At 40.6% G+C, this 27,110-nt stretch overlaps 1 protein-coding gene across 1 annotated transcript; it reads left to right on the top strand.

Moving 5' to 3' along the window:
* Positions 1 to 1,469: 1,469 nt before the first annotated feature.
* Positions 1,470 to 26,115, top strand: DCAF15 (DDB1 and CUL4 associated factor 15). The gene is made up of 13 exons (XM_087710976.1): positions 1,470 to 1,603; positions 6,935 to 7,032; positions 7,174 to 7,309; positions 11,080 to 11,186; positions 11,638 to 11,774; positions 13,456 to 13,626; positions 16,316 to 16,906; positions 18,996 to 19,087; positions 20,381 to 20,509; positions 23,858 to 23,943; positions 24,320 to 24,424; positions 25,169 to 25,284; positions 25,682 to 26,115. Exons 1-13 carry the CDS (start codon positions 1,487 to 1,489, stop codon positions 25,735 to 25,737), a joined length of 1,941 nt encoding a protein of 646 aa, XP_087567102.1. The 5' UTR covers positions 1,470 to 1,486; the 3' UTR covers positions 25,738 to 26,115.
* Positions 26,116 to 27,110: the final 995 nt, after the last annotated feature.

Below are 27,110 nucleotides of genomic sequence, written 5' to 3' on the forward strand. Positions count from 1 at the left end.
GTGGGTTTCAAAAAAATTTGGAACCTACTCTGTGGGTGTGGCCTCCTTTGTGGGAGTGGCTTGCCAGCCATGTGACCTGGTGGGAGTGGCTTGCCAGCCATGTGTTTGTTTTCTTTCTTTCTTTCTTTCTTTCTTTCTTTCTTTCTTTCTTTCTTCTTTCTTTCTCACTCTCTCTCTTTCCTTCCTTTTGTCTCTCTGTCCCTTTTTTCTTTCATCTCTCTCTCACTCTTTTTCTTTCTTTTTTATTTATTTGTTTCTTCCTTTCTTTCTCTTTCTTTCGCATGGTATTTGGGATGGGAATAAATGGTACAGGAGGTGATATGGAAACAGGAGTTTTTTTCTCACCATCTTCTGCACATGCTGGTAGCCGGTATTTGGTCCTGGTCAAGGACAACCGTCCTGCATACCAACATGATGATGCCTTTTGGAGATGCACCCCACATGACACTTAAGGGAGTTGCAGATTGGACACTGGGGTGGGGTCGTTGAAGGGAGGGGGCTGGGTTATCATTTGACATGTACTTGTTTGCTGGCTGGGGAATTCTGGGAGTTGAAGTCCAGACATCTTCAAGTTGCCAAGGTTGAGAAACACTGGTTTATATAATCCCCATATGATAGATTTTTTTTTTTACCAACCATTTGTATTTGTATATCACTATTTTCAATTATGCATAATTCCACCAATCAACCATCAGGTATGCTTATGTTCATCATTATCCTTGTACATCATACATTCAAACAGAAAAAATATTCTAAATAGTCGCCACATATATATATATATATATATATATATATATATATATATATATATATATATATATATATATATATATATATATATATATATATATATATATATATATATATATATATATATACACACACACATACACATACACATACACATACACATACACATACCAATTTTCAATTATTCCCTTATTAAACTTATTTATCAACAACAGAGAAGCACATTTTAATGCCACAGAACTCAATAACGTCCTGTTTATTTTTTTTGTCCAGACTACGCTCTGCTTGACAGGATGGCCAGGCCGGGGCCGGTGGCCACGTTACCATGGCAACATAACACTTTCCCCTCTCTGGCGTCTTTTTCTACCCTGCCGTTGCGTCTGAAAACTCGGGGGGGGGGGCGTGGCCCCCATTCGCTTCCCCTTCCGAAACTGAAAGGCGATTCGGCCAATCGAAATCCAGCGGGATATCTGGCACGAGCGAGCGGGCGCTCAAACTGTGGCATCTCTCACCCGTGAGGTGGGAGCAGGAAGGGGGCCGCGGATGACAGACGGTTAGATTTAACCAATGGGAACCGAGAGGCGAAACGAAGTTCCGAGCGAGCGCTCATTGACGCTCGGTCACGTGCGCGAGGGCTGGCCAATCAGCAAGGGCACGGCAGCGTCGTCGCTCACTTGAGGGAGGTAGAGCGGGGGGGGCGGGGCGTAGCGGCGAACGGCAGAGGAGGGTGAGGAAAATGGCGCCGAGCTCGAAATCGGAGCGGGGCGCCGCCTCGGGAGGGAAGCGGGGCTCGGCGGAGTTGGGGCGCGGGGCTCGGCGGGAGCACGTCATACGGCAGCTGGAGCGCATCAAGGTGAGCGGGAACGGCCACCGGAGGGGAAAAGGGACGGATGCGGCTGGGCGTTGCGGCTGGAAGGATACCCTCAGGGGGGGAAGAGGGCCAGGGGTGGGATGGACGGAAGGAGGAAGGCGTCGATAAAGCCGCTTCGAGCATGACGGCGGGAGCAGCTTGCGTGGCTCGGGCCCGCTTGGTGTCGGCGGTTCAGCCGGAGTCGCTCCCTGGCACCGCGGTGGCGCCTGGGTTCTCCCTCGAGAATCCACGGCACCACAGTCCTCGAGGGGCGGCGGGAAGAAGTCGGGGTGAGCGGCTGCTCATTCCCCCCCCCCCCAAAGCCCTTCAGCCTCTCCGCTCTTTCCCTTCCTTTCTCGGCCCCGGGTTCTGTTTCCCCGGACTTTCCTTGCTGCGCTGACTGGGGAAGGGGGGCCTTGACTTGGGACCGCGATCTGTGTGTGTGACGAACCCCGGTTTACCTTTGTGGGTGGCCGTGAAGAGGAGGTGCGACTGGTCGGTTGGTAGGTCGACCAAGGCAGGGGGCGCCTCCTCCGTTGTTGGGTGCAGGAGTAACTGGGGAGGTCCCTACGATCTGTTGGAGGAATTTGAAGGTGAGGGGGGGGGTAGTTGGTTATGTTCCAGAGGAGGAGGAAGAGGAGGATGAATGCAGGATGGAGAGGGAGGAGAGAGCTGTGGTGGTTCCATCAAGGTCATGGCAGGTTAAACCCAGTATGGTGGAAATCTGAAGGCAGGTGGTAAAAATAGTTTTGGATGCCAGGCCGCTGGATCCTTGGTGCCCCTAGACCAGTGTTTCCCAACCTTGGCAACTTGAAGATGTCCGGACTTCAACTCCCAGAATTCCCCAGCCAGCAAATGCTGGCTGGGGAATTCTGGGAGTTGAAGTCCGGACATCTTCAAGTTGCCAAGGTTGGGAAATACTGCCCTAGACCCTGAATGCTGCTGTAAACCAAGAGCTATGTATGTAATAAACCAACCTTTGTTTACAATTTGATCACGAATAGCAATAGCAGTTAGACTTATATACCGCTTCATAGGGCTTCCAGCCCTCTCTAAGCGGTTTACAGAGTCAGAATATCGCCACCAACAACAATCCGGGTCCTCATTTTACCCACCTCGGAAGGATGGAAGGCTGAGTCAACCTTGAGCCGGTGAGATTTGAACCGCCGAACTGCAGATAGCAGTCAGCTGAAGTGGCCTGCATTACTGCACTCTAACCATTGTGCCACTTCGGCTCATTTAATAAAATTTGTATGCCGCCCACTCCCTTGGGACTCTGGGCAGCTCACAGACAGATAAAAAGCAATTTAAAAATTTAATAAACAAGAAATACAATTGATTAAAATTGCACACCATCCATTCAGTGTAGATGGGGCTGGACATCGATCAACAGCCCCAGGCCTGCCGGAACAGCCAGGTCTTGGTGGCTTTACGGAAGGCCGGGAGAGTGGTGAGAGTCCGGATCTCTACAGGTAGATCGTTCCACAGGGCTGGTGCAGCTACAGAGAAGGCCCTCCCCTGGGGAACCGCCAGCCGGCATTGTCCGGTTGACGGCACCTGGAGGAGGCCCAACCTGTGCGATCTTATTGGTCATTAGGAGGTGAATGGCAGTAGACGGTCTCTCAGGTAGCCAGGTCCTAAACCATGTAGGGCTTTAAAAGTAACGACTAGCACCTTGAAGCGCGTCCGGAGACCAATGGGGAGCCAGTGCAGCTCGCGGAGGATAGGTGTAACATGGGTGTATCTAGGTACACCCAAAATCGCTCGCGTGGCTGCATTCTGGACCAACTGCAGTCTTTGAACACTCTTCAGGGGCAGCCCCATGTAGAGCGTGTTACAGTAATGCTGAACCAGTTTGGCATATCGATTAATACCTGGGTGGTCCCAAAATGGGAGTTCCCTCGAAGGTATGCCCACCTTGCTTTCAAGTTTAGTACCTGCTGTAATCCCAGGAAAACCCCGATTGGGGTTGTGAGTGTCATCTGGGATGCCTTAACAGCTTCCAGAGATTTTGCTCTGCTGTTAACCAGATGTGAGACATTGTAGTTTACTACGTTGTGCTCCAGGCAGTAGTTTGATTTGTGCTGCTCTACCAGCTTCCCTGGCTGAGTTGGCTGGCAGTGGACTAGCCAAAGCATTTGTTTATGTATTCAGTTTGATACTGCCCAACTCCAAACAGGTTTTGCGGACTTTAACTTGCTCCCTGACGACATTGAATCTGGAGCGGTTCAAGGTTTAATGGCAGCCATAGGTGTGCCCCTAATAATTGAAGGCCCAATGCGTGCCAGGGGTTGCACGCAACGTGTGATGATGTTTTTGTTGGTGCATTACAACATAATCTGGTAATGGAAGATTATGTTCCAACTACAGTCAGTTCTTATATAATAGGGTCTTATTCTCTGGTTGCTCTTCAACGTATCACCTCTGTTTTTTCCCAGAGGATCTGTTTTTTCCCCCCAAAGGATCTGGTTTTTTCCCCAGAGGATTCAGTTGAGGTTTTAGTTATTGCCGAAATGGACATTTGATGTTTTGGATGAGATTGCTGTTCTGCAGCCTCTTGGTTTTCTGAGGAATGGGAATGAAACTCTAGAAGAAATGCCTAGAGCACTATTGGAAGAAAACAAAGAGTGAATGAAAGTCCATATCAAGGAATACACTGTGGCATTAAGAGTTGCAAAATATTGTCTTTCTGCTGTTGTTGTGTTCATTCATAGCCAGGTGATTGTAGCTTTTAAAGGTGACCAATTACTGAGAAAAGATGAGCCATAAGGCTATGTGCATAGCCACGGTAAATGATAGTTTTCTGGTGGATACAATCACTCAGATTCACTTAGACCTGGGCTCCAACTGGGCAAGACTTGCAGAGGTGATGCATACTTTAATCTTTAACTCCTGAAGAAATGGACAGAATTCTTGACTTAATACCTGCTTATTGGTATTCAATACTATATAGTAGTATTGAGTTCCAGGTGATGGTGATAATTCTGCTGACTTTGAAGGAAGCAGTGGTATGTCAACTCCTGGATTGAACTGTTCTGGACAACTTTTGTCAAGCCTTTAACCTTCCCTTTCTTGGAAGGTTTGCTGAAAAGTAGGCTATAACCTCAGTGGGCCTTGGAGTCAATGGATAATTTGGATGTGCTTCAGTTCATGTTTCAGATTGGGAAAGTAAGCGACCAAATAAGGCTGTTGAGGTATGCTCCCAGTCTTTGACAGCTGTGGGGATCTAGATGAAGACAAATATACTCAAACTCAATCCTAGGAAGATAGAGTGGCTGTGAATTTAAGATTTTCCATCTTTACTCATGAATGGCACTGCTCCAGTGTTGGTACACATATTGGGTGGGGGTTTTTTGGGGCTCAATTCCTACTTAAAGAGCAAATGGCAGCTGTGGTCAGGAAGAGTTCCTTTATAGATGTATCCTGTGCAATTATTATTAATTATTCCCATTTCTTGATCAGGTAGCTCTCCAAGATGTTTTCATAGTGATTTTGCATTACTATTGTAATAAATGGCTGCTCTTTGATGACAACTTGAAGGCTGAACCTGGTCCAGAATTTGGCAGTACAGCACTTATGGGCATGCCATGGAATTATCACCTCTTCTCTATGAGCTACACTCTTAAAGATTTGTATTGGCTGTATCCTAGCATTGTTCAAACAGGTCTTAAAATCTAGGTTTTGGATTAGATTGGATGGTAGGCCCTTGGTGTGTGTTTGAGATGATGTTGATTTGTTTTCCAGATGTCCATTTTTTCTTTTTTTCATTCTAATTGAGATCTTGTTTTAAACATTGTAGATTGTCTCAAATAAAAGGGCTTGTGGACATACCTTGAGAGCTGGACTTGAACCAGCAAAACTCCAACCTAGTTCAATCATTCAGTCATTAATTATGGTCAAATTATTATTTTTTCTCTGGGTAACTTGTTAGGCATGATTGCGTGAGTATAGGAACTATATGCATACTTAGATGTAGGATAAAAATAAAAAACATAGACAATTATGCTGCGAGTAGTAGTATAACTTGTAATACTTGCCACTTTGCTTGATGTTCTTTTTTCACTACTCTTGAATGCATTTTGAGTTAACATCAGTAAGTGATTATTGAATAAGAGGATCTCCATTTTTGCCTTTTTATTACTAAATTCTTTCACAGTTACCTGAGGGGGTGTGAGTGGAGAGGATTTCAATTTTTAATTGTATGTAAACTCACTTATGCAATGTATCAACAGTCAACTTCAATATACACCTTTCCTTTATGTTATTTGGTCACTATCTCTGATAGGGATGTATAGGGATGGTTTGCTCAACAATATGAAAAAGAAAAAAATTATAATATCAACAAACAAAACTTATGGCTTTAACAAATGACCTAAAATTCATAATAGGCAGCTTAAAGGCAGTAACACGGAACAAGCCAAATGCTTTGACTACTTGGGAGTTACTTTTCATTCATCAGGACATAGTCCCATACCTGGTTGTTCAAAGGAGTGGCGTCACTTTGCTGCCCTTTTGTTCCTCTGAAGGTGTACGCTACATTCAACTAACTGTTTGAGGTTAAAATTATGATACCACTATTATATGGGATTCAGCTGGGACCTTACTTAATTAGCTGCAGCATAGAAGTGACAGTCGAAATTTTTAAGATTAAGCATGTCAACAAGTAGCATGTCATGTCAAAGGCAACATTGAAATTAGAACTAGGAATTTTAAGGATAAAAGCCAGGATCTAGATGGTTACCTTTAAGTATGGGCTAAAATCACCGTTTAACCTAACAGATCTGACATTTCTGGCAAACAAGGATAATTTCCAATCTACTTGGAAGATATCTATCAGAGAAAAACTTGCAGCCTATGGCATCTCTAATAAGGCAATATAAAGGATGGGATATGATTAGGCAAAAAGTTCATTGAAAGAAATATTCTAGATGCAGAATGGTAACGAGATGTTAGTTTAGCCTCAATGTTGGAGATTGTCTTTTACACACAATAAAAGTGATTACTCCCAATTAAGCATGGACATTGCAGGGCATTTGTTCTGACTAGATTCAGTGCACTTCCTTTAGGAATCATTGATTGAAAAAACCAAAATAAATAAATCTCTTCCATGAACGACTATCACTGTGATTCCCGTTGAGCATGTGTTCTGTTGCATTGTAATTTTTGCTCAAATTTGTTTGATATATGGCTAAATTAATCTTTTCTTTTTCATTTCTTTTGATGCGTGTGTGTATAGATGTACATATGCTGGTCAAAGATCATAATAAAATTTGGGTTAGTATGGCATAAAGGGAATATGTATGCATTTGAGAACTTATGATGCCTGTTTTACAGATCAGTGGTCAGTTGTCACCTCGTCTCTTTCGTAAGCTGCCACCCAGAGTTTGTGTGTCTCTGAAGAGCATTGTTGATGAACATTTCCTATGTGCAGGGTAAGTTTATATTTAAATCTTTTTTTAAAATTTGCTACGGATTAGTTATTTTCCCTGGTGTAAGGTGATTAACTGTTCATTTACATTGCTTGCTTGAAAATCTTACGGTTTCACCCTGACCTGCCTTTCCTTGTCTTGCAGACACATTTTCCTTGGGTTCTCTAAGTGTGGGAGATACGTCTTGTCTTATACTAGCAGCAGTGGAGATGACGATTTCTCTTTTTACATCTACCATCTCTATTGGTGGGAGTTCAACGTTCACAGCAAACTAAAAATGGTATGGACTGCACTACACATACTTGGCAGAGATCTCTATCACATACATTTACAAAGTTTGACCATTTGTATTAAGCACAAGTTTAATGTTTCCTCTCAGAAAAATTCAAACAGCTCAAAAGGTAGAAGAATTAAAACAATTTGAGTGCTTTTCTTTGCACTGAAGCTGCAAATGTAAACCTTGTGTGGAGTTTTGAGTGGGCTTGTATAAAATGTTTGGATCAGTTGTGGGTTCCGGATCCTGGTGCAACCAGTACAGTGCAACGGGGCCCGGTGTCCACCACATGAACGTGCGCAGCGTGCGCATGCGTCCTTACCTCCTGCGATGCTCCACGACACTCCAGCTGCTTGGAGGAGCAGCGCGCAGGTGCTGTACGCTCTGGGCAGGTGCGCGGAAGCGCTGAAGAGCTCAAATACAGGTAAGGACCATGGGTGGACCCTCCGGAGCACCGTACCGGAATGGCACCCGGTGATCCTGGCAGGCACCGGTATGTCCTTACCGGGGCGTACCGGTCATAACCACCACTGGTTTGGATTCTCTGACCTATGAGAAGAGCAGAGTAGTAACAGGTACAGGTACGGAATCAGTGGTGGGTTCTGGATCCCGTTGCAACTGTTACGCTGCAACGGGGCTGGGTGTCAACCATGTGCACGCATGCAGCACGTGCATGCGTACCCACCGCAGACGCCGTACGCTCTGTGTAGGTGCGCAAATGCCCTGGTCAGCTCAAATAGAGGTAAGGAGAGCGGACAGGCAGGTGGGCCCTCCGGAGCACCGTATTGGAACAATACCTGGTGTTCCCAGCAGGCACCGGTACGCCCATACTGGGCTGTACCAGTCGTAACCCACCACTGTGCGGAATGTTCCTGCTGGATTTTTGCTATTAGGTGGTTTTATGTTTCCTAGTCACCATCATACATTGATTTATTAAAATGTGGGCATTAAGAGCTTCAGTTTGCCTAACAAAAAAATTTGAATGTCATATTAGAAAAAAAAAATGGTCATGCCGCATGCCTGCAGCCTTGTTTCTGGTGGATAATCAAGAAAATCTGGGACATTTGTGTTTGTTTCTCATCTTCAGATATCATGTTTATGTCATTCAAAATTAGATAGGAAGCTTTCTTCGTAATCTATTTCAGAGAATTTTATTTTTCTAATAACAAGTGTTTATGGTATTTCTTTATTTTTCCTTTAAAGCAAGGTGCTATAACTCATAAAGCAATTGCACATACTGAATTAATAAGCTTCTAGAAGATGATAGCACTACCAAAGGTTTTTTTAAAAAAACCCATTGTTTTTAAGCGATTAAAATGTTGGATTACACTAGACAATGGTTACATTTTAAACAAAATATGTAGAGAAGATTAAACGTCATTGTAGCTGATATTAAAGATAGCACAGAAAGAACAATTTTAAAGAGAAACATCTCCAAAATAAGAACATGCATAGCTTTTACTCCAACTTTTAAAGTATAATATTTTGTTGTTGTTCCCCCCCCCCTCCAATTCATTTAGTAGATTTACATTTCTTCTTTTCTGTATATCTGCCATATTATAAAATAAAATAATTCTTTCTGTGGAGATTCTCAGTCATCCAGGTCATGGTTTTTCCAAAGGTGCTTTTTCAAAAGGCAACTGGACTTTCTTGGTTTTTTTGCTTGAAGACTTTTTGCTTCTCATCCAATAAGCTTCTTCGGTTCTGAAGAATAATTCTGAAAAAACTGATTTAAAAAAATCATTTTCAAACCAGTTGCAGGAGTAAATCATTATGGTCTTGAATTTTGTTTTGTTTTAAGGAAAATCACCATTTTGTAGGAAGTGGGGCTGGGGAAGCAGTAACAGTGTAACCTCTCATGACACCTAATTGTGAGAAGAGACAGTTCAGATACCTTGATATAAAGCCACAGCTGTAGCATATTCTAAACAACTGGCTCCTGTACTAGATTTTCATCTATCTATCTGAATTTGTGCTTGAGACTTTTCCTTCCAATACCACTTTTCACCAATGTAAATCATAGTTTGAGCTTTGACAAATTAGATTGGTAACATTTCTTTCTGAAGACTATACAAATTACATTGGATGTAACAATCCAATTTAGCAAAAATAATCACAAACTTCTTTAGCAATTTTATGAAATATAAATCAGTTTCAGTCATTTGTATGTTGGTCTTTCCATGTACATACTAATTTAGTGTAACAAATAGTTTGTTATATTAGTTTATTGAGCAATAGCATTAGTAAAAAATTAAGTTAAAAAATCAAATGCCCAAATCTTGCAAAGCTGCCTACATGTCAGTTTCTTCAGACATACAAGATTTTGTCAGATGTTAGATCACTTAACATTTTAATTTTTTTAATGACATCTATTTTATTTATTTATTTGATTTTTTAAATCCTTTATTGCTTAATAACTAAGTCAAGGCATTGAAAATACATACTACACTGCTCTCCTCCTATTTTCTCCACAATAACTACCCTGTGAGGTGTGTTGGGCTGAGAGAGAATGATTCACCTAAAAACTATCCAGGTGGCTTTCATGCTTAAGGCAGGCTTAGAACTCAAAGTCTCTGGGTTTCTAGGACAGCCCCATAAACACTATCCCAAACTGGCTCTTGTCATATTACCATATGGATTATAATTTCATATGATCATGCCTGATCCTTGGATTAATTGCCAGATTTCTGCCTGATCCTTGGATTAATTGCCAGATTAATTGCTAGTTGATATTTTGAGAATATTTGAATTTAAAATAGCCCGTGACCCGTCAAAACTGCGGTCCACAAAAGTGCGCTCGACGAAAGCGCGCATTTGACGTCATCACAGCGTGACAAAAAAAATTAAAAATTGAAATAAAAATAAAATTAAAGCAAGCCGATTCACATAAAGGTAAGGGTTAGGGTTAGGGTTAGGTTAAGGGTTAGGGTTAGGTTTAGAGCGTTAGGGTTACGTTTAGCGTTAGGTTTAGGGTTAGGTTTAGGGTTAGGTTTGGGGGGGTTAGGGTAAGGTTTTCGCTTTATTTTTACATTTTTCGATCACAGCGCGATGTTTTTGTCGCGCTGTGATGACGTCAAATGCGCGCTTTCGTCGAGCGCGATTTTGTCCGCGGTTTTGTGGTGGAACCAAAATAGCCATCCCTACCAATATAGAAAGCTTTAAAATCTAATTTATATCAGACACATATTAATTCCCCTCTGAAACAATATTCTCAGTTAAACCAAAATATACTTGAACAGCTCAACATCCAAAGACTCCTGCAAATGGAGTGCAAATATTTTGTTCAACCATGATAATGTTTATCTTATCTGTCAGGATGGGAACTTCAAGGTGATGGTTAAAGAAAGGAAGAATCAGATAATGGAACCCCCTGCTTTCCTTTGGCTCTTGCTCCCAAAGTTCTTCTGTCTGATTCAGATAGTATTGCTTCATTTTCTCATTGAGAAAATCTAGCCTTGAATGTTTCCTAATTGCATAGGTGGATCAGGGACTTCATCTAGTCAGATTGACCTTAACCCTGCTTCATAATCTTGGCAAATACTAACTAACTAACTAACTAGCATAATAGGTTGCATTAGCTGCCTTTTACTGTTTGGTTTTCTTTGTCACGTAGTTACATTTGGCAATTCTCTGATACAGGGCTATAGAACCATAAAGCACATTCGAATTAATGCTCCAGATTAGTAAGGTTTATTTTTATGATAGTTATTGTGCAGCCTAATCATCCTTTTTCCAAGTACATCTGGGTTCCAATAAGTATCTTCTTGTTCCTTCAGGTCCGCCAAGTCCGATTATTCCAGGATGAAGAAATCTACAGTGACCTTTACTTGACTGTATGCGAATGGCCCAGCGATTCCTCCAAGGTCATCGTTTTTGGTTTCAAGTATGCTTCTTTAGTCAATTCACCTTTTGAGTTTGAAACCTTTATCTGCTATATCCTTCTGCAGACTTGCTCTGTTTGCAGGCATTCTAAAATATACTTTTTGTTTCATATTATAAATGATAAATATCTAGGAAGTGAGATGCTGACTTGAAAAGTTGGGGAACAGAAATTACTCTGAAGCTTAGCAGAATACAAATAACCTCTCAGTTTCTGAATTGTTACAAATTAAATCTAGGGATTTAACAGAACACCGCAACCTTTTGTTACCAGTGATTAAATCAGTATTCCTGTATATTAGAAACAAATGTCATTGAATTTATTGAGGATTAATTTGAGGGATTGGAAGTCTGCCAGATACTTTTAAAATTTGGAAGCCAGAACTAAAAACCACAAATGCAAAAACGTAAATGGACTTGTCTGAGAATGACCGCTATTCCTTTTCTCCTGGTAGTACCCGTTCAGCCAATGGCCTCCTGATGAACATGATGATGAGTGATGAAAACCATAGAGATATCTACATCAGCACAGTGGCTATGCCTCCTTTTATGTACTGTCCCAGTTGCCGGGACATGGCGATTGCACATCCAGGTAAGTTGAACATGAGTAACAGAGGAGAATTTTTTTACCCTTATTTTACCCTTCAAATAATTTTGAAGGTAACAATTAAAACTTTTAAGTAGGACAGAGAAGAATAAAGAAAAAATGAGAAAAAATGCTAGGATTAATGCATTATCAGATGGTTATTGTCTAATATTTAAAAACATTTCCTATTTGTGCTCAGTTCCAGTTTTTCAGATATGAGAGAAACGATCTTTTTAATGACACTGTTAATCGTTAGGAATACAGGTAGTTCTTGATTTCTGATCTATTTGTTCAGTGACTTTGAAGTCATAGCAGTGCTGAATGAAGGGACTTACGTTCAATTCCAGAGGTTATGGCGGCTGCAGTCCCAAAAATTCAACATTCAGACATTTCGCAGCCAACCCGCACTTAAACTACAGGGGCATTTCAGTGCTCTCCACCAACCTATCTCCCTCCCATTTCTGCCCTTTTGTCCCCCGCACACCATAGTTCATGACATGTTACTGACCTTTGGCCCTTCTTTCTTTTGCTGATAATAAGGTGTGCCTGGCCCAATCCTTTGCAAGGCAACTGCTGGCTGCATAAGGTTTTTTCCCCTATGTCATGCTTTGAGATTTCCTTAGGAGAACTGGGGAAGATGATCAGCAGCTATCTCCTGAGGGGCCAGCTGGGCACAACTCGTCAGCATCCAAAGCTAGAAACTGGCAAAGGTCTGTTAGGGTGTTGGAGTGCAAGGCAGCAAGGGCCTTGGAGTATAGCAGTGTTTCTCAACCTTGGCAACTTGAAGATGTCCGGACTTCAACTCCCAGAATTCCCCAGCCAGCATTCGCTGGCTGGGGAATTCTGGGAGTTGAAGTCCGGACATCTTCAAGTTGCCAAGGTTGAGAAACACTGGAGTATAGGATGGTGTGGTTGACTATGGCTGGGCCTGGACTGGGGTTGAGCCTTGCACTGCACTTCAGCTCAGAGGCTTCTTTCAGTCCCAGAGCCAAGAAGCTCTTTTGTGCTTTCCAGGGTGCGGTTTCCATGCTGCCGGGGCGTCCTGGGACTTGGTGGGTTTGAGCTGCTGGGCTGGGCTGGTGGAGGCTTCCAGGGAGAAGCTGTAGCTTCACCTTGTGCTACGGTCTTGCAGCCCTAGAGTTGCGATGTCCTGAGATTCCCCTGAGTTGCAGCATGTTCTTTCCCCAGCCTCCCTGAACTCACAGAACACTACAGCACTCCACAACTTGTGTATTGTCTGTGCTAAACCTCCCAAGGTCTCCTCCTCCCCTCTTCGGCACCTCATACTCATTATCTGGGACGCCTTCCCACTTAACCACCTGCACATCTGGGGTTAGGATGGCAACTGGGAATGCTAGCATTGTTATTGTTAAGCAATGCAGTCTCATGATGCCACTCTACGACATTACTTGGAGATGGAAATTCCAATGCTGATTATGGTTATAAGTCAAGGACTACCTGCAAGTGAACTTTTTATCAGTGGCTTCAAAAATCTTATTTTAGGGAATTAGCATGATATCATAACTTAGATTATGTGCATTGTGCCATATGCTTATTACCCTAACTTGGAAATTTAATTCAACAATAAAAATGGGTAATTGTAAACCCTGCCTAAGGAGTCCTTTCCCAACTGATGAGAGGCTTTTTTTTGTCTTGGTTCTGTTGTTCCTTTGCACATACCTCTCAGGTGACCCGAATGCCAAATGTTTGCAGCATGGATTCATGCTGCACATGAAGTACCAGGTGGTGTACCCTTTCCCCACATTTCAGCCAGCATTCCAACTCAAGAAGGACCAAGTGGTGCTGCTGAACACCAGCTATTCTCTAGTTGCCTGCGCTGTTTCTGTGCATAAATCAGGTACATGTGTGGAAGTGTGTTTATGTGTATTTGCATATGTGTGTGTGAGAGAGAGATGCCTGTTGTATGTACTCAGTGTACGTACAAACAACAAAGTATATAAGCATAAGATACCAATGTAGATAGAAGCTAGTAGAAAAGATGAGAAGAATAATAGTAATACAGCCATACTACATGGGTAAATATCCTTAGACATAAGACAGTACTGTGGTAATTAGGTGATCCGCAGAGTGATGGCACAAGGGAAAAAAACTGTATTTGTGTCTAATTGTTTTGCATGCAATGCCCTATAGCGGCATCTTGAGGGGAGGAGTTGAAATAGTTTATGTCCAAGATTTAAGGGGGTCTGTAGATATTTTCTCAGCCCTCTTTCTGGTTCATACTATATGTATACTGTACAGGTCCTCAATGGAAGGAAGACTGGTTACAGCTGGGTTTTTTTGCAGTCCTATCTGTTGAAGTCAATACCTGTCCTGTTTTGTTGCGTTACCAAACCAGTTAAGAACAAATGACAGATTCAATAATTCTCCTGTAGAATTTAATCAACAGATCCTGGGGCAATCTGAACGTCTGTAGTTGACACAGAGAGAACATTCTTGCCTTATTAATGATGGTTCTAATGTTAGGTGTTCATTTCAAATCCTGGGAGATTATAGAACCCAGAAACTTGAAGGTCTCTACTTTTTATATAGTGTTGTCTAATATTGTAATATATGGTAGAATAGGATGAATCCTCCTCCTATTATTGTTGTTGTTGTTGTTTATTGCACAGTCAGAATGGGTTTGACATTTTTGTCTACCTATCGAGTCCTTACCAAAGACCTGGGATAGGCAGATGTAGGTGTTTGATGGTGTTACAGATATCGTCGCAGGATGGAGGCTGTTGCCAGTAACGCCAACTTTTGCAATTGACTGATGGTGAATTTGTCAATGCCTATGGTGTTCAAGTGGTGCTCCAGTTGTTTTGGGATTGCACCCAAGACACCTATTGCTATTGGTACTGCTTTTGCCATGGTTTATTATTATTTAAGATTTAATCTTCAATTCGATTCACAGTCTGGGACTGGAAAAATTTAACAGTTTCAAGTTCTAACCTAGGACATAAGAGCTATTAAGGTAGCATCTGAGTATATAGCAGGGGTGTCAAACTTGCGGCTTGCAGGTCAGATGAAGCATGCATTGGCCACGCCCACCCTCGCTCTAGTGAAGGGGGAAAGTCGCGATATGTCACGTGACGACAAGATGATGCTGCAAGTTTGACACTCCTGGTATATAAACAGTTCCAAGTAGCTTTTTGATTCATGGGGCTAGTAAAAATGTGTTCAAGTCCTAACCAAGAACCTAAGAGGTGTTAAGGTAACATCTTGGTATATAGGCAGTTCCGAGTAAGGTGGTTTTTTTTGCAAAGTCAGGATATTCAGGTCTGATAAGTTCAAAATTTCCAAGTATCCAGGCAACTCTTTGGTTATTGCTCTAAGGACTCCTATTACTATTGGTACAATTATTGATTTCTTCCTCCACAATCTCTTGACTTCCAATTTGCAAATTGCAGTATTTCGTTATTTTTCTAGTTGCTTCTCTTCAATTCATGAACCACCCTGGTATTGCAATATCAATGAACCAGACTTTTTTCTTTTCCATAATAGTGATGTCAGACACGTTGCGGGCCGGATGTCTGCCTGTTTGGTTTTGAAAGTCCCACAACTTGACTTCTTGTTCTTGTTGTTATTAGGATGGGCTGTCTAAGAATCAGATAACTGAATAAATCAGGAATTTTATCAGAATAAATAATTCTCTTGAGATCTCTGAGAGTTTTTAAACATTTGAACTCTTAAACAGTGCAATGATGGGCATGCCTTGCCTGCTCTGGTAATATCTCCAAGTGCAGCATTTCAGTTTCCTCATAAAAATGAATGACATCAACTTACTTCATAGGAGAGGTGATACCCCTCCCCCCAAATTACCTAAACTATTGCAAATCAAAGATTATTCTAATACAGAATACGTTCTGGACCATTACTCTTCAAGACGATTTGAATAGTAATGGTCAAACTTGCTACTAGATGTTTTTATAATTGGTCTATGTAACTTAAGTGTTTTCTCTATTGTGGATCTTTAGAAGGCCGTGAGAGAAATAAAAATTATGCTTTTGTCGTATATATGATCTACCTCTGAATTACTTTGCTTGTCATAGAATGTTCGTTGTCATAACTATTGAGTGTGTGTGTGTGTGTGTTGCATTTGTGCTGATAAATAAATAAAGGGAGACTAGTATAGATCTATTTCAAGCTATTTAGCTCCCATCAGCTAGCCATACCCTTACTGGGATTTGAACCTGTGCTGCATTACATATTAAGCAGTTGTGTTAACCACTAAGCCACAAGGTTCTCCTCCTTTATCAGCTGAGCCAGGGAAATAGGTATGTATTTAGTGTCACAACCCCTGGTATGCCCAAATATATATATATTAAAAAAAGCTTTGCTGGAGAACAGACTAAAGCCCAGTTTGCCAGTGGGGAAAAATGATAAGAGCATAATTGACACAACCGAACACTGATTATTTGTACATATATGTTCATGTATTGGTTTCTGAATAGAATTTAGTCAGCAACGTATTACAAATAGTCCTTGAAAATGTGCCGTAGAAATTATGTGGCACTTCTGATTTTATTGTTGTTGTTTCCTTTTAGATGACAGCAACTTCTGCCAAATTCTCTATGACAGGAGTCGCCAGACCCGGGCCCCTGTTGTGGAAGTGAACCACGCATCGCTTATCACACATTGCCCTGAAGGCTTAGAGAAAGGGTTGGAAAAAGACCACTGCTCCTGCCAGAGCGAGACTCCATTAACACAGCCTCTTGCGGTACCTCCCCACGACATAGATACCCACGTCTCACCCGCTGTAGCTATGGCAAAGGAATTTGTCGCAGACATCTTCCGAAGGGCCAAGGAAGCCAGAGGCAGCGCACCCGTAGAAGGAGAAGCAGCAGCAGCAGCAGGCAAGGGACTCAAGTGCCTCCTTGACTCTGGGGCTCTGGGCCAGGATACTTTAGGCTCTTGGGATCTGAGGAAGACTTTGGAATCTTGCTTACATGGCAGTGTGGCTCATAGTTCCGCATCGTCTACTGGAACCGGTAGCGTTTCTGATCTAGAGAGCTCCCCCAAAGAATCTTTCGTAGCCAATTTTGAACTGGAAAGTCTGCCAGCCGAGCCAGGCTACGTGAACTATACCAAACTGCGTTACGTCCTGGAGCCCAACGATTCTTCCGAGACAGAGGATGGTGAGTGTGGGGAAGAAAGGGGTAGTGGGTTTGTGGTTTCTGACAGGATTTGCCAGGCATGAGCCAGATTTCAGTAAGAAACATGCTTCCACATTCTCCAGGGGATAGGCACTCTTTCCCATATGTACTGAGTGAATTTCTGTTTGAACAAGGGAAGGCTACCTCCTCCAGCCTTGGGAATGTTTCCTGCACCTTCTCAGTTGCCTAGGTGTAAAATAATGGCTTCCTCATTGGGTCTCCTTTTACTGCATGGATTTCCTTTTCTCCCTTCACCCAACCTTTTCAATTAAGGTTAGCAGAAGATCAGATGGTGTAGCATAACATCACGAGGAATCCTTTTGTCTGAAATATCTAGCATAATGAAATAGATTTCAAAGTTGCTGTTGTGTCTTGTTTCTATGTAACACTGAAGAACTATTCTGTGGCTTGAATCCTAATTGTGTATTCTATTTGTGTAATAGCTAATAGATCTAGCCGTGACTCATTCATAATTTTGGGCCTGTTGCTGCCTGTAGTTTATAACTCTCTTAGTAATATCCACAGTTAAAGAGTTATTCTGCATTATGTATATGTGAGCAAAAAAATCAAATTTGGTGCTCTGATTTGAACTGATTAAGTCCTGGCATAATTGAGGTAACGTATCAGTTATAGGTTCTAAAAGTTACAGAAAAGAGTTTTAGTAGTATATAGACCCTCTGGGTGTTATTTCACATAACCTGAAACATTTTTTTTTTAAATTAGTGTAACATAGTCACATATTATGCACTGCTTTCTGTGAAGTGTGAATAGTAGACAACCACAGTATTTTTGTATTGCCTGGATTTTAAAACCTGTCTAGGAAGAAATTTCTGGACTGTAGCCATTCTGAGACATCTGATCTTCTCTGATTGTCTAACGTAGTCATGATGTTTAAAAAGATACCTTATGCATCTGTCCATCTATGGCATTCACACTTTTTTCCTCTTGTTGCCAATGTGAATTGTTATAATATTGGATCGCCTGCCAATGTGTGAAGGCCAGAAAAAACTGAGAAAAACTTATTTCCTTCCAGTTGCTTTGTTTTATCCCCTCAATCTTGTTGATTTTCTTCTAACTTTTCATAAGAGAACAATTGTTATTTAATCAGCCTGTCAGTCAATTTCTTTGCTGATAAAATGTCTGATTTTCTTAAAAACTGAAATTTCAGCCTGTGCATTGTTAACCTTGCTATATATTTAAATACTTGATGTATTCATTTTTGCCTTTTATCATTAGTATATAATCAGAATATGCAGAAATCCAAAGTGATACATTGACTGTGTCTGATTTGGTTTTATAAATTTAATAATAATAACTGGTATATATTCAGATGGATTTGTGGAACAGGTTTTTTTCACATATAACCAGTAAGTGTTGCTTTTTAAATATCATTGTTTGCAGTGACAAATTCTTCTTCAATATAGTATAGTTTATGAAGTGTTTTAAAAATGGGAAAGTAGGAAAGATTAATGCTGCCTTGTTTTTCAGAATACATTCAGAAAGTGTGTTCTTTTGCATATTTGTTCATGGTACCCTGCCAGAACTAATTCAGAAGACAAAAATAAATATTTTTGATTATGAAGCCAGTCAGGTAGACAACTGCATGTTGAAGTCAGTCAGTTCTATTTTTCAGTGCAAACACTTTGCCTGTTCAAAAATACTCAAAACATAAATTACTGATACCGTGTAAATTTGTCTTGTACGCTAGTGATAGGACATTTTACTTTGATTGAGGCAGCATATAAATTTTATGCATTTATTAATAAATTATCCAAAGCAAGAATATTAATAAATGGAATTGGTATTTACAAAATATGAAAACAAATCTCATGTGACAGATTTGAAAAAAGAAAAGGTTTGGATGCTTTGGAATAATAATCGCATTAACCTTAGATAATCAAAGGGGAGACGGAATGCTTTGAATGCATTCTCTTGGAAGCACCCTGTCCCAATACATTCACTTCTCCTGCTTTTGCTTCCCTCTTTTTATTCTTCTATGGTTTGCAAAAGATATTTTTTGGAGTCGTTCTTTTGAAGGTCCCTAGTGGCTTTATATTATTTTTTATTTCAGAATATGAGGATGACAAAATCTCCTTGCCATTTGTTGTGACAGACCTCCTAGGAAGAAATTTGAAGCTCTTGAAGGAGAAGGCTGTTTGCGAGGTAAGATTCTAGGAATCTTCTGATCTGAGAGAAAGAGATGCTACTCGGTTTGAGTACTAGACCACTAAATAATTATTCTCAAGGAAATGTGACCTCATTAATATTTTTTTTTCATTACTTTCTTTCTTGGGTTCTTTTTATTACTTGCTTTTTTGGCTTTATCCAGTTGTTTGATCTCATTGTATTGAAACACACACACACACACACAAAACACCCTGATTAGTTGGAATATAGTGCTTTTAAATTAGGGAGGCGTCCCGAACTCATTGAGGGATTATTTAAATTGTATCAGTTTGTTTATCAGCAAGTTTCAAGTATTTCTGATTTATATTTTCAAGCATCTTTGGTTTAAGCTGCCAGTTTAACAAACACATTGTTTGATTTCATCTCAGCTTATTATGTACTATGATTAGTATGGTTGTTAATCATAGTTTTGGGTTGTATGAACCCAAGCGTTTCTGGTTTATTCTGTAAATGAGGGTTAAACAGGCGTAGCATATTCTAGGCGTGTAATTTATCAGTTAGGGGACCTTCATACAAGGACTAGACAGTAGCCAGAAAATATACACACTATAAAATTAATTTGACAAAAACTATGTGAATGGGAGAGATTTTCCAGTCTAGATCTCTTTCTCTCTTTTCTGTTAGATTTGAAAGATGTTCAGTCTTTAAACAGGAAAAAAGTCTTTAGCATAGCTTATTTATATGTGCAGTTCCTGGATTTCAGAAGTAATATTTTTGTCTTTTATATATTGTGTTGCATTTCAGTTGATTCTGTTCTGGAAAGACACCCCCCCCCCCTATTTTTTAAATGAAATTTTAGAACTTCAATTTAAAATAATTTTTGAGGCTGATTCTGTCCAGATCAGAGAGGAGACATTCTGTATGTGAAAAACGAATCAATCAATGTGCAGAAAAATATTGGCTATAATATAATATTTAGGCAACTGTTGCCTTAATAGCATGCTAAATTGTAAGCAGAATGTTAAGCCCTGAGTGGTTTTTGCCTCAAATTGCGAAATTAATGTACATTCAAGATTGTAGTCTCATATTACACGGGTATGTCAGATTTTTTCTGGCTAGTAGATTGTGGAGATTTTGCACAAGATATCTGGTTGATAGGAAAAAAATGAATTGGGATAGAGAGTATTGATTCAATGTTAGGGGCGAAAACAGAGGAGCAGTTATATTTGTTTGTATGACTTTTCAAAAATTAAATGCTTTAATTTACGGAGCAGGCTGTGTCAGAAATTACGGATACAGATTCTTCCCTCTATCTTTCTGCTTTTCTAGGGCCAATATTTAACAGTGGAGCAGCTGACTTTGGATTTTGAATATGTTATTAATGAAGTGATTCGAAACGATGCTTCATGGTCCAAGCAGTTTTGTTCCTTCAGTGACTATGACATTGTCATCTTGGAGGTAGGAATATGATAATTTGTTTAATGATACCTCATTTGAGAACATCACTTTTATAGTATTGCTTATTGGCTTATTAAAAAAATGCAGACGCTGTTCTCCAGGCCTGATTTGAGGATATTTCAGATTTTTAAAAAAAATAATGGGGTATAAATTTAACATACTTAAATTATTTTTGGCTATTATTCACTATACAAGCACCTTGAGCCAGAGCGCTGAGTATTGACTTGCAAGTTTACCTGTCCTTTGAGTGTCAACATAGCTTGAAATAGCTCTAATGCAACCCAGATTTTTAAAAATTCATCCTTAAATAATAATAAATGCCCTTACCATTCACAAAATTGTCCCATTTTTGTAATTATTTGTTTTTCAATACTTATGACTACAGAGTGGGTATGAGGCAAACTGTTGTCTGTCTGTCTAAAAGTGGGTGGAAATGGACTCCCTAAGGATGTCACATGGTATAAATAAAAATAGTGCAAATTGAGAGTTTTCCCAACATACCTCCCTCAGAATTGTTAGACCATTTTCCTCTTGTGTCATATTTGTAATGTTCATTGCATTAGTAAATGGGGGTTCTAGGAGTTATATTCTACTTCTGGAAGACACCTTATTAAAATAGGAATGTTTAAGAATTAATATATTTTTACAGTCCAAGATCGTATAATTAAGAGAAGAGATATGGCTTTTTGGAGATTTGAGGTCATCCCTAATGGATGCTTCTATTTACATTTTATGTTGTCTTTTAACATATATTCTCAAAATAGCTTATATTTAAGAGAGTAACATACATGTGTATTTAACTGTGGAGAGTAAAACTTAATTATTCAGGAGAGTAAGAGAGTCTCATGGTTCCAGTTTGAGATATAGATGAGAGAGAGAGACAGACAGAATCCACTCTGATTTATGAAAAAAATGCTCCCTAGTGAAGAACCGCACAGTTCTTTTTAAAGAATAAGATGAGCATTTACTTTAACGAGCTACCCCCCCTGAGATCCAGACCCTCCCCACTCTCCTGGCCTTCCGTAAGTCCGTTAAGACCTGGCTGTTTCGGCAGGCCTGGGGCTGTTGAGCTTGTCTGAACTTCAGCCCCATTATAACTGAGTGCATGTTGTGTTTTTCTGTTTTAAACTGTATTGGTTTGATGTTTTTAATCTTTTTAATCTTTTAATTGCTTTTATGTAAGCAGCCCGGAGTCCTTCGGGATTGGGCAGCATACAAATCTATTAAAATTACAAATTACAAAATTTAATATCTAGAACTAGAAATGCAGAAAATACAAATGGTGGGAACTCTGTAAAAACGTCCATTCTTCTTCCAATCCAGACACTCTGGGGGCAGTCTGACTGAGTTGAGCTTACCTATTATTATTTTAAAAAGTTCTCAGCAGTCTAATTTATTGGAACAAAGAAATAATATTTTTTTTAAAAAAATCAAAGTTTCTGTGGAGCAGAGGTCTTGAGTCTGAGGAGGAAGCCAATTGAGAAGGTTTGAAAATATTTTGAAGGATTTTTAGCGAAAGGTAAAGGAAATTAGCAAGGAGAGATAGGGAGACACAGCTAATCGAAGGTTTAAGGTTTAAGGTTTATTGTATTTATATGCTGCCCTATTCCCAGAGGGACTCAGGGCGGCTAACAAACCAAGGGGGGGGGGGGTAAACAAGAAGGAAATACAACAAACAAGGTACAAAGAGAATTTAAAAAGACAATCAACAGTCACACGATTCGAGAGGGGAGGGGAACTCATCAACCCCAGGCCTGCCGGCACAGCCAGGTTTTAAGGGCTTTGCGGAAAGCCTGGAGAGAGGTGAGGGTCCGAATCTCTGCGGGGAGTTCGTTCCAAAGGGCCGGAGCAGCCACAGAGAAGGCCCTCCCCCCGGGTAGTAGCCAGATGACATTGGCCAGTAGATGGAACCTGGAGGAGGCCTAATCTGTGTGATCTAATGGGCCTTTGGGAGGTAATTGGCAGCAGGCGGTCTCTCAAGTACCCAGGTCCAATACCATGAAGGGCTTTATAAGTGACGACTAGCACCTTGAAGCGTATCCGGAGACCAATCGGTAGCCAGTGCAGCTCGCGGAGGATAGGTGTCACGTGGGTGTATCGAGGTGCACCCACAATCGCTCACGCGGCTGCATTCTGGATGAGCTGAAGTCTCCGAATGCTCTTCAAGGGCTGCCCCATGTAGAGCGCTAGAGATTCAGGATCGACTGAGTCTCTTTCTGGGGAGGAGCTTCGTGGGCGTGGCTTTAATACTTGTAGACCCAGTCATATTGGATCCTGACGGAGCCATACCCATGCCTGGATGATGTCTCCACCTACTTGGAGAAGATAAATATTCCCAATTTGCTTCAAGTTGACTATTCTGATCAACCGTGCCAAGTTTTAATTAAAAGCTCTGGCATAACTACTATTGCCTCATTGTATTCAGTGCCAAGTGGGACTGTCTCGCCAGTTCTAACCTTTCCTGTTCGAGGTGACCTTTGAGTCTCAGTTCTATGGCTTATGTGGATTGAAATAGTAAAAAGACAAAAAAAGTTGGAATAAGGTTGTACAGGCAACATTTCCTTGATATTAATAGTATGCTGATTTTATTGTGGACTACTTGTTCACCCCAAAAATTTATTTGAGCCATGTTAGAATAGCTGATTTGAATAGAAGAGAGAATTACTTCAGAGAGGTCTCTGACTAGTAAAAGGGCAGAGCAGGAAAACATTTTGTTATTCATTCAGTAAAAACTGACTTAGGTGTTAGGAACTGCCAACGAGTTAATTAGGCTTATATTTTGATATTTTGAAATTCAAGGGTTCCCGCTTAGCGTATTTCTTTTTGGTTTATGAGAGTTATGGGGCGTGGATGATCGAAGAACAATCCTTTCTTTTCTTTCAGTTTTTAACCTTGGGTTCCCTTTAGATAAGAATAGAACAGTGTTTCTCAACCTTGGCGACTTTAAGTCCTGTGGACTTCAACTCCCAGAATCCCCCAGCCAGCATAGCTCCTGCTAATCTAAGTAGCCAGGCAGGTTTATTGTTGGAGAGAGATATGTAAATAGTTACACCGCCAATCTATTAAAATGGCTTTAAAAGTCAATATCAATGTACTGGATTGTGTTGGAATGCAACTAGTAGCTAGTGCGAGTATCATATAATATCTATGCCAGTGTTTCTCAACCTTGGCGACTTTAAGTCCTGTGGACTTCAACTCCCAGAATCCCCCAGCCAGCACAGCTGGCTGGGGAATTCTGGGAGTTGAAGTCCACAGGACTTAAAGTCGCCAAGGTTGAGAAACACTGGAATAGAACCTTGTCTTCCAGCCAAATGCAACTTACGACATTCTTTTAAATGTGTCTTTTAGGTATGTCCAGAAACCAATCAAGTCATCATCAATATTGGACTCTTACTGCTTGCATTTCCTTCTCCAGATGAAGAGGGGCAGCTCAGGTGAGTCCCGTGTCACACTAGACAGTTCTTTGGATTTGTTTCCAAGATTGTATATCTGCTGCACAAGCCTTCTTGAAGCAACACTGCAATCTTGCAAAAAGGCAAAACTGCTTTAAAAACCCCAAGTGCTCCCGCATATTCTGAAGCATTGAACGAATCTGAAGGTCTTCGGTTCTACCAGAAATGTAAAATACTATATCCCGGGTATTAAAAATACATTCTCAAAATGTTTGGAGACAAGATATGCTATCTTATATGAGCAAATAATTTCTTGGGAGCAACTGTGTAAGGTTGGGGAAATGTTGATATAAGAAGGGATATTATCTGTCTGAATTTATTGGATGGGTGGTCTTCTAATCATTATTATCGTCTGCAGACCAAAGACATATCACACCAGCCTCAAAGTGGCATGGGATCTGAATACTGGCATCTTTGTCACTGTCAGTGTAGGTGATCTCACAGAAGTCAAAGGGCAGCCCAGGTAAGACGGGGTTGACCTTCTACTTTTCTACTTATTCTTTTTTTTTTTTTTTACCATTTTTCTATTGCAACCTTTCTAATGAAAACCAGCCCTTCAGCTCTTTCCTCGGACATATTTTCAGAAATCTTTCTGCAAAGATTTTCAAAAGGTACCATTCTGTGTCTCCTGATGGAAGGGAATGGTGACCCTTATTATATAGTAGCACAATTAAAGGAACGTAGGGAATAATCGTGGCACGACAAAACCGCGCTCGACTAAGCCGCGCCCGATTAAACCACGTTGCTGACATCATCAACAGGGCGACAACAGCAAGCGCGGAGAAAGAAGGGTGCTTTAAATAGCGCTTTGAAAGCAAGCCGATTCAACTTAAGGTAAGGGTTAGGTTTAGGGTTAGGTTAAGGGTTAGGATTAGGTTTAGGGTTAGGTTAAGGGTTAGGGTTAGGATTAGGTTTAGGGGGGTTAGGTTTAGGTTTAGAGTTTAATTTTAGGTTTAGGGTTTACAGTGTGCTTCTGTCTCCGCGCTGTTGTCGCCCTATTGATGACGTCAGCTACGTGGTTTAGTCGAGCGCGGTTTAGTCGAGCGCGGTTTTGTGGTGGAACTGGGAATAATCTGCCACTGGTTCTGATGATCTTACATTTGAGGGCAAGTTGATTAGTATTTTTCCATGATTCTAAATGCTGTTATCAAAATTATCCAAGTGTGAACTCTGGGCTTGCTAACTAACCCTAGTCCCTGCCTCTCAGTGGCAGTGTGTGGAGCTCCTACCGGAAAAGCTGTGTGGATATGGTCATGAAGTGGCTTGTACCAGAGAGCAGTGTTCGCTACGTCAACCGAATGACCAATGAAGCCCTCCACAAAGGTATTTTCTGTCTTGTGAAAGTTTCATCACCATCGGTAAACTCAGTTGGCTGACCAATATTGCATAATAGCCAGCTTTCAATCGAAGAAATGTTTGGCGCTTTCTGTCTCTGACATTCTTCGTGGGGAAAAAATGTAGGATAATTTGTCTAGAAAATTTGTAACGTTGAAGATTGTAGACATCTGTCTGGATTCTGGATTTTTAAGAGATTTCATTCAATCTCTGAATGATTATGGCCCACGAAGAAGCAGCAGTTAATTACTATCGTAGTTTCTGGTTTCAGATAGCAGATTTCAACAATTCCATCCAAGATGACTTTATAATGTAATTAGTTTTGGAGAAAGCTGTATTGCAAGGACTATCTGCTTGCTAACTCTTTTTTTCTTTGTAATTGCAGGTTGCTCATTAAAATTCCTAGCAGATAATGAGCGGTACACATGGATTGTCTTATGAGATCTGACTCGGAAGCAAAACTTACACAACAGTTGTTCATTTTTTTGCCATAACTGTATGTCCAATTCAACTACCTCCTTGTTAAAACATTTTTAATTTTCCCATTTCTTTTAGTAGATGTTGCCAAGAGGATCTTGGATACATTAGCTTTTGTGAATAGAAACATCCTCTTCTTCCTTGTTGCTGTTGTGGGAGGGGTGGGGGCTGTATGTGAAAAGGCGAGGTTGCTTGAGACTCTGAAAAACACACTTTTCCTTGCAGATTAGGATTATTGTTTAAGGTGGCTCAACTTCAGATGATTTAGAAAAAGCAGAAAGTAGCTGTTTAACCTTCTATAGCAGTGTTTCTCAACCTTGGCAACTTGAAGATGTCCGGACTTCAACTCCCAGAATTCCCCAGCCAGCATTCGCTGGCTGGGGAATTCTGGGAGTTGAAATCCGGACATCTTCAAGTTGCCAAGGTTGAGAAACACTGTCCTATAGTAATCTGTATTTGGTAAAGTTGCAAGGGATAGGTGGGAATATCCTGTAAGATTTGACTCCCTCTAATGCAAGAACCAATTAATTCCAAGGCAACAATATTGTTTAAGGAGACCAAATCCCTTTCTTGTTTTAATGTCATTTTGTACTTGTTACTTTATCCATTTTTTTTCCTTCTTAAATGTAAATGCCACCCCACCTCACATACCTAGTGGACTGATTACAAATGTTTTTTCTCTGTTTTCTCTCCAGCAGGTCTTATTCTCCTGCAATAAATATTTTAAACTGAGACTAGCTCTTGTTGCTTCTTTTTCTCTCTGATGAAGAACTCAATAGGAATTACAGCATCACAAAAGAATTTTCACACAGGTTGACATTAGGGAATGTTTACTATCTGGAAAGTATGCAGATTTAAGATACTTACTGCTTGTTATACAAGAACATCCCATAATTCACACTGGCTGTCATAATACATTCTTTTTTTTTTCCATGGTGCACCTACATGTATCTGTCCATGCTTAAATTTGCTCAGTTTGAGCAAGGTGTTTCAGAATTGTGCGATTTCAGATAGCATAAATAACTATTATAAATATTTTTTCATAATGTTCAAGAGAATGTTGTCTTAAAAGATGGGAGGGTAATTAAAATTCAGGATAGGTATGAGAGGAAAGCATCATTTCCCCTTTCATTGGCAACCTTCACTTTGAATCAGAGGTAACAGTCCTCATGAATAAAATTCATATATTAGCAAAAATGCGACTATAGGAATTTCAGGCCCTAAGACGTTTAATATAAATGTGTTCCACTTTACAGTTATTATGAGTAGCAGCCTTTTTATAGAACTCCAATAGAAACAAATTTGCCTGAAAACCTTGATTTAAAAAAAAAATGTAT

Source organism: Thamnophis sirtalis, unplaced genomic scaffold (assembly GCF_051295495.1).
Source record: "Thamnophis sirtalis isolate CommonGarterSnake01/CBP01778 unplaced genomic scaffold, rThaSir2_p1.2 scaffold_3, whole genome shotgun sequence".
Classification (NCBI taxonomy): Eukaryota; Metazoa; Chordata; class Lepidosauria; order Squamata; family Natricidae; genus Thamnophis; species Thamnophis sirtalis.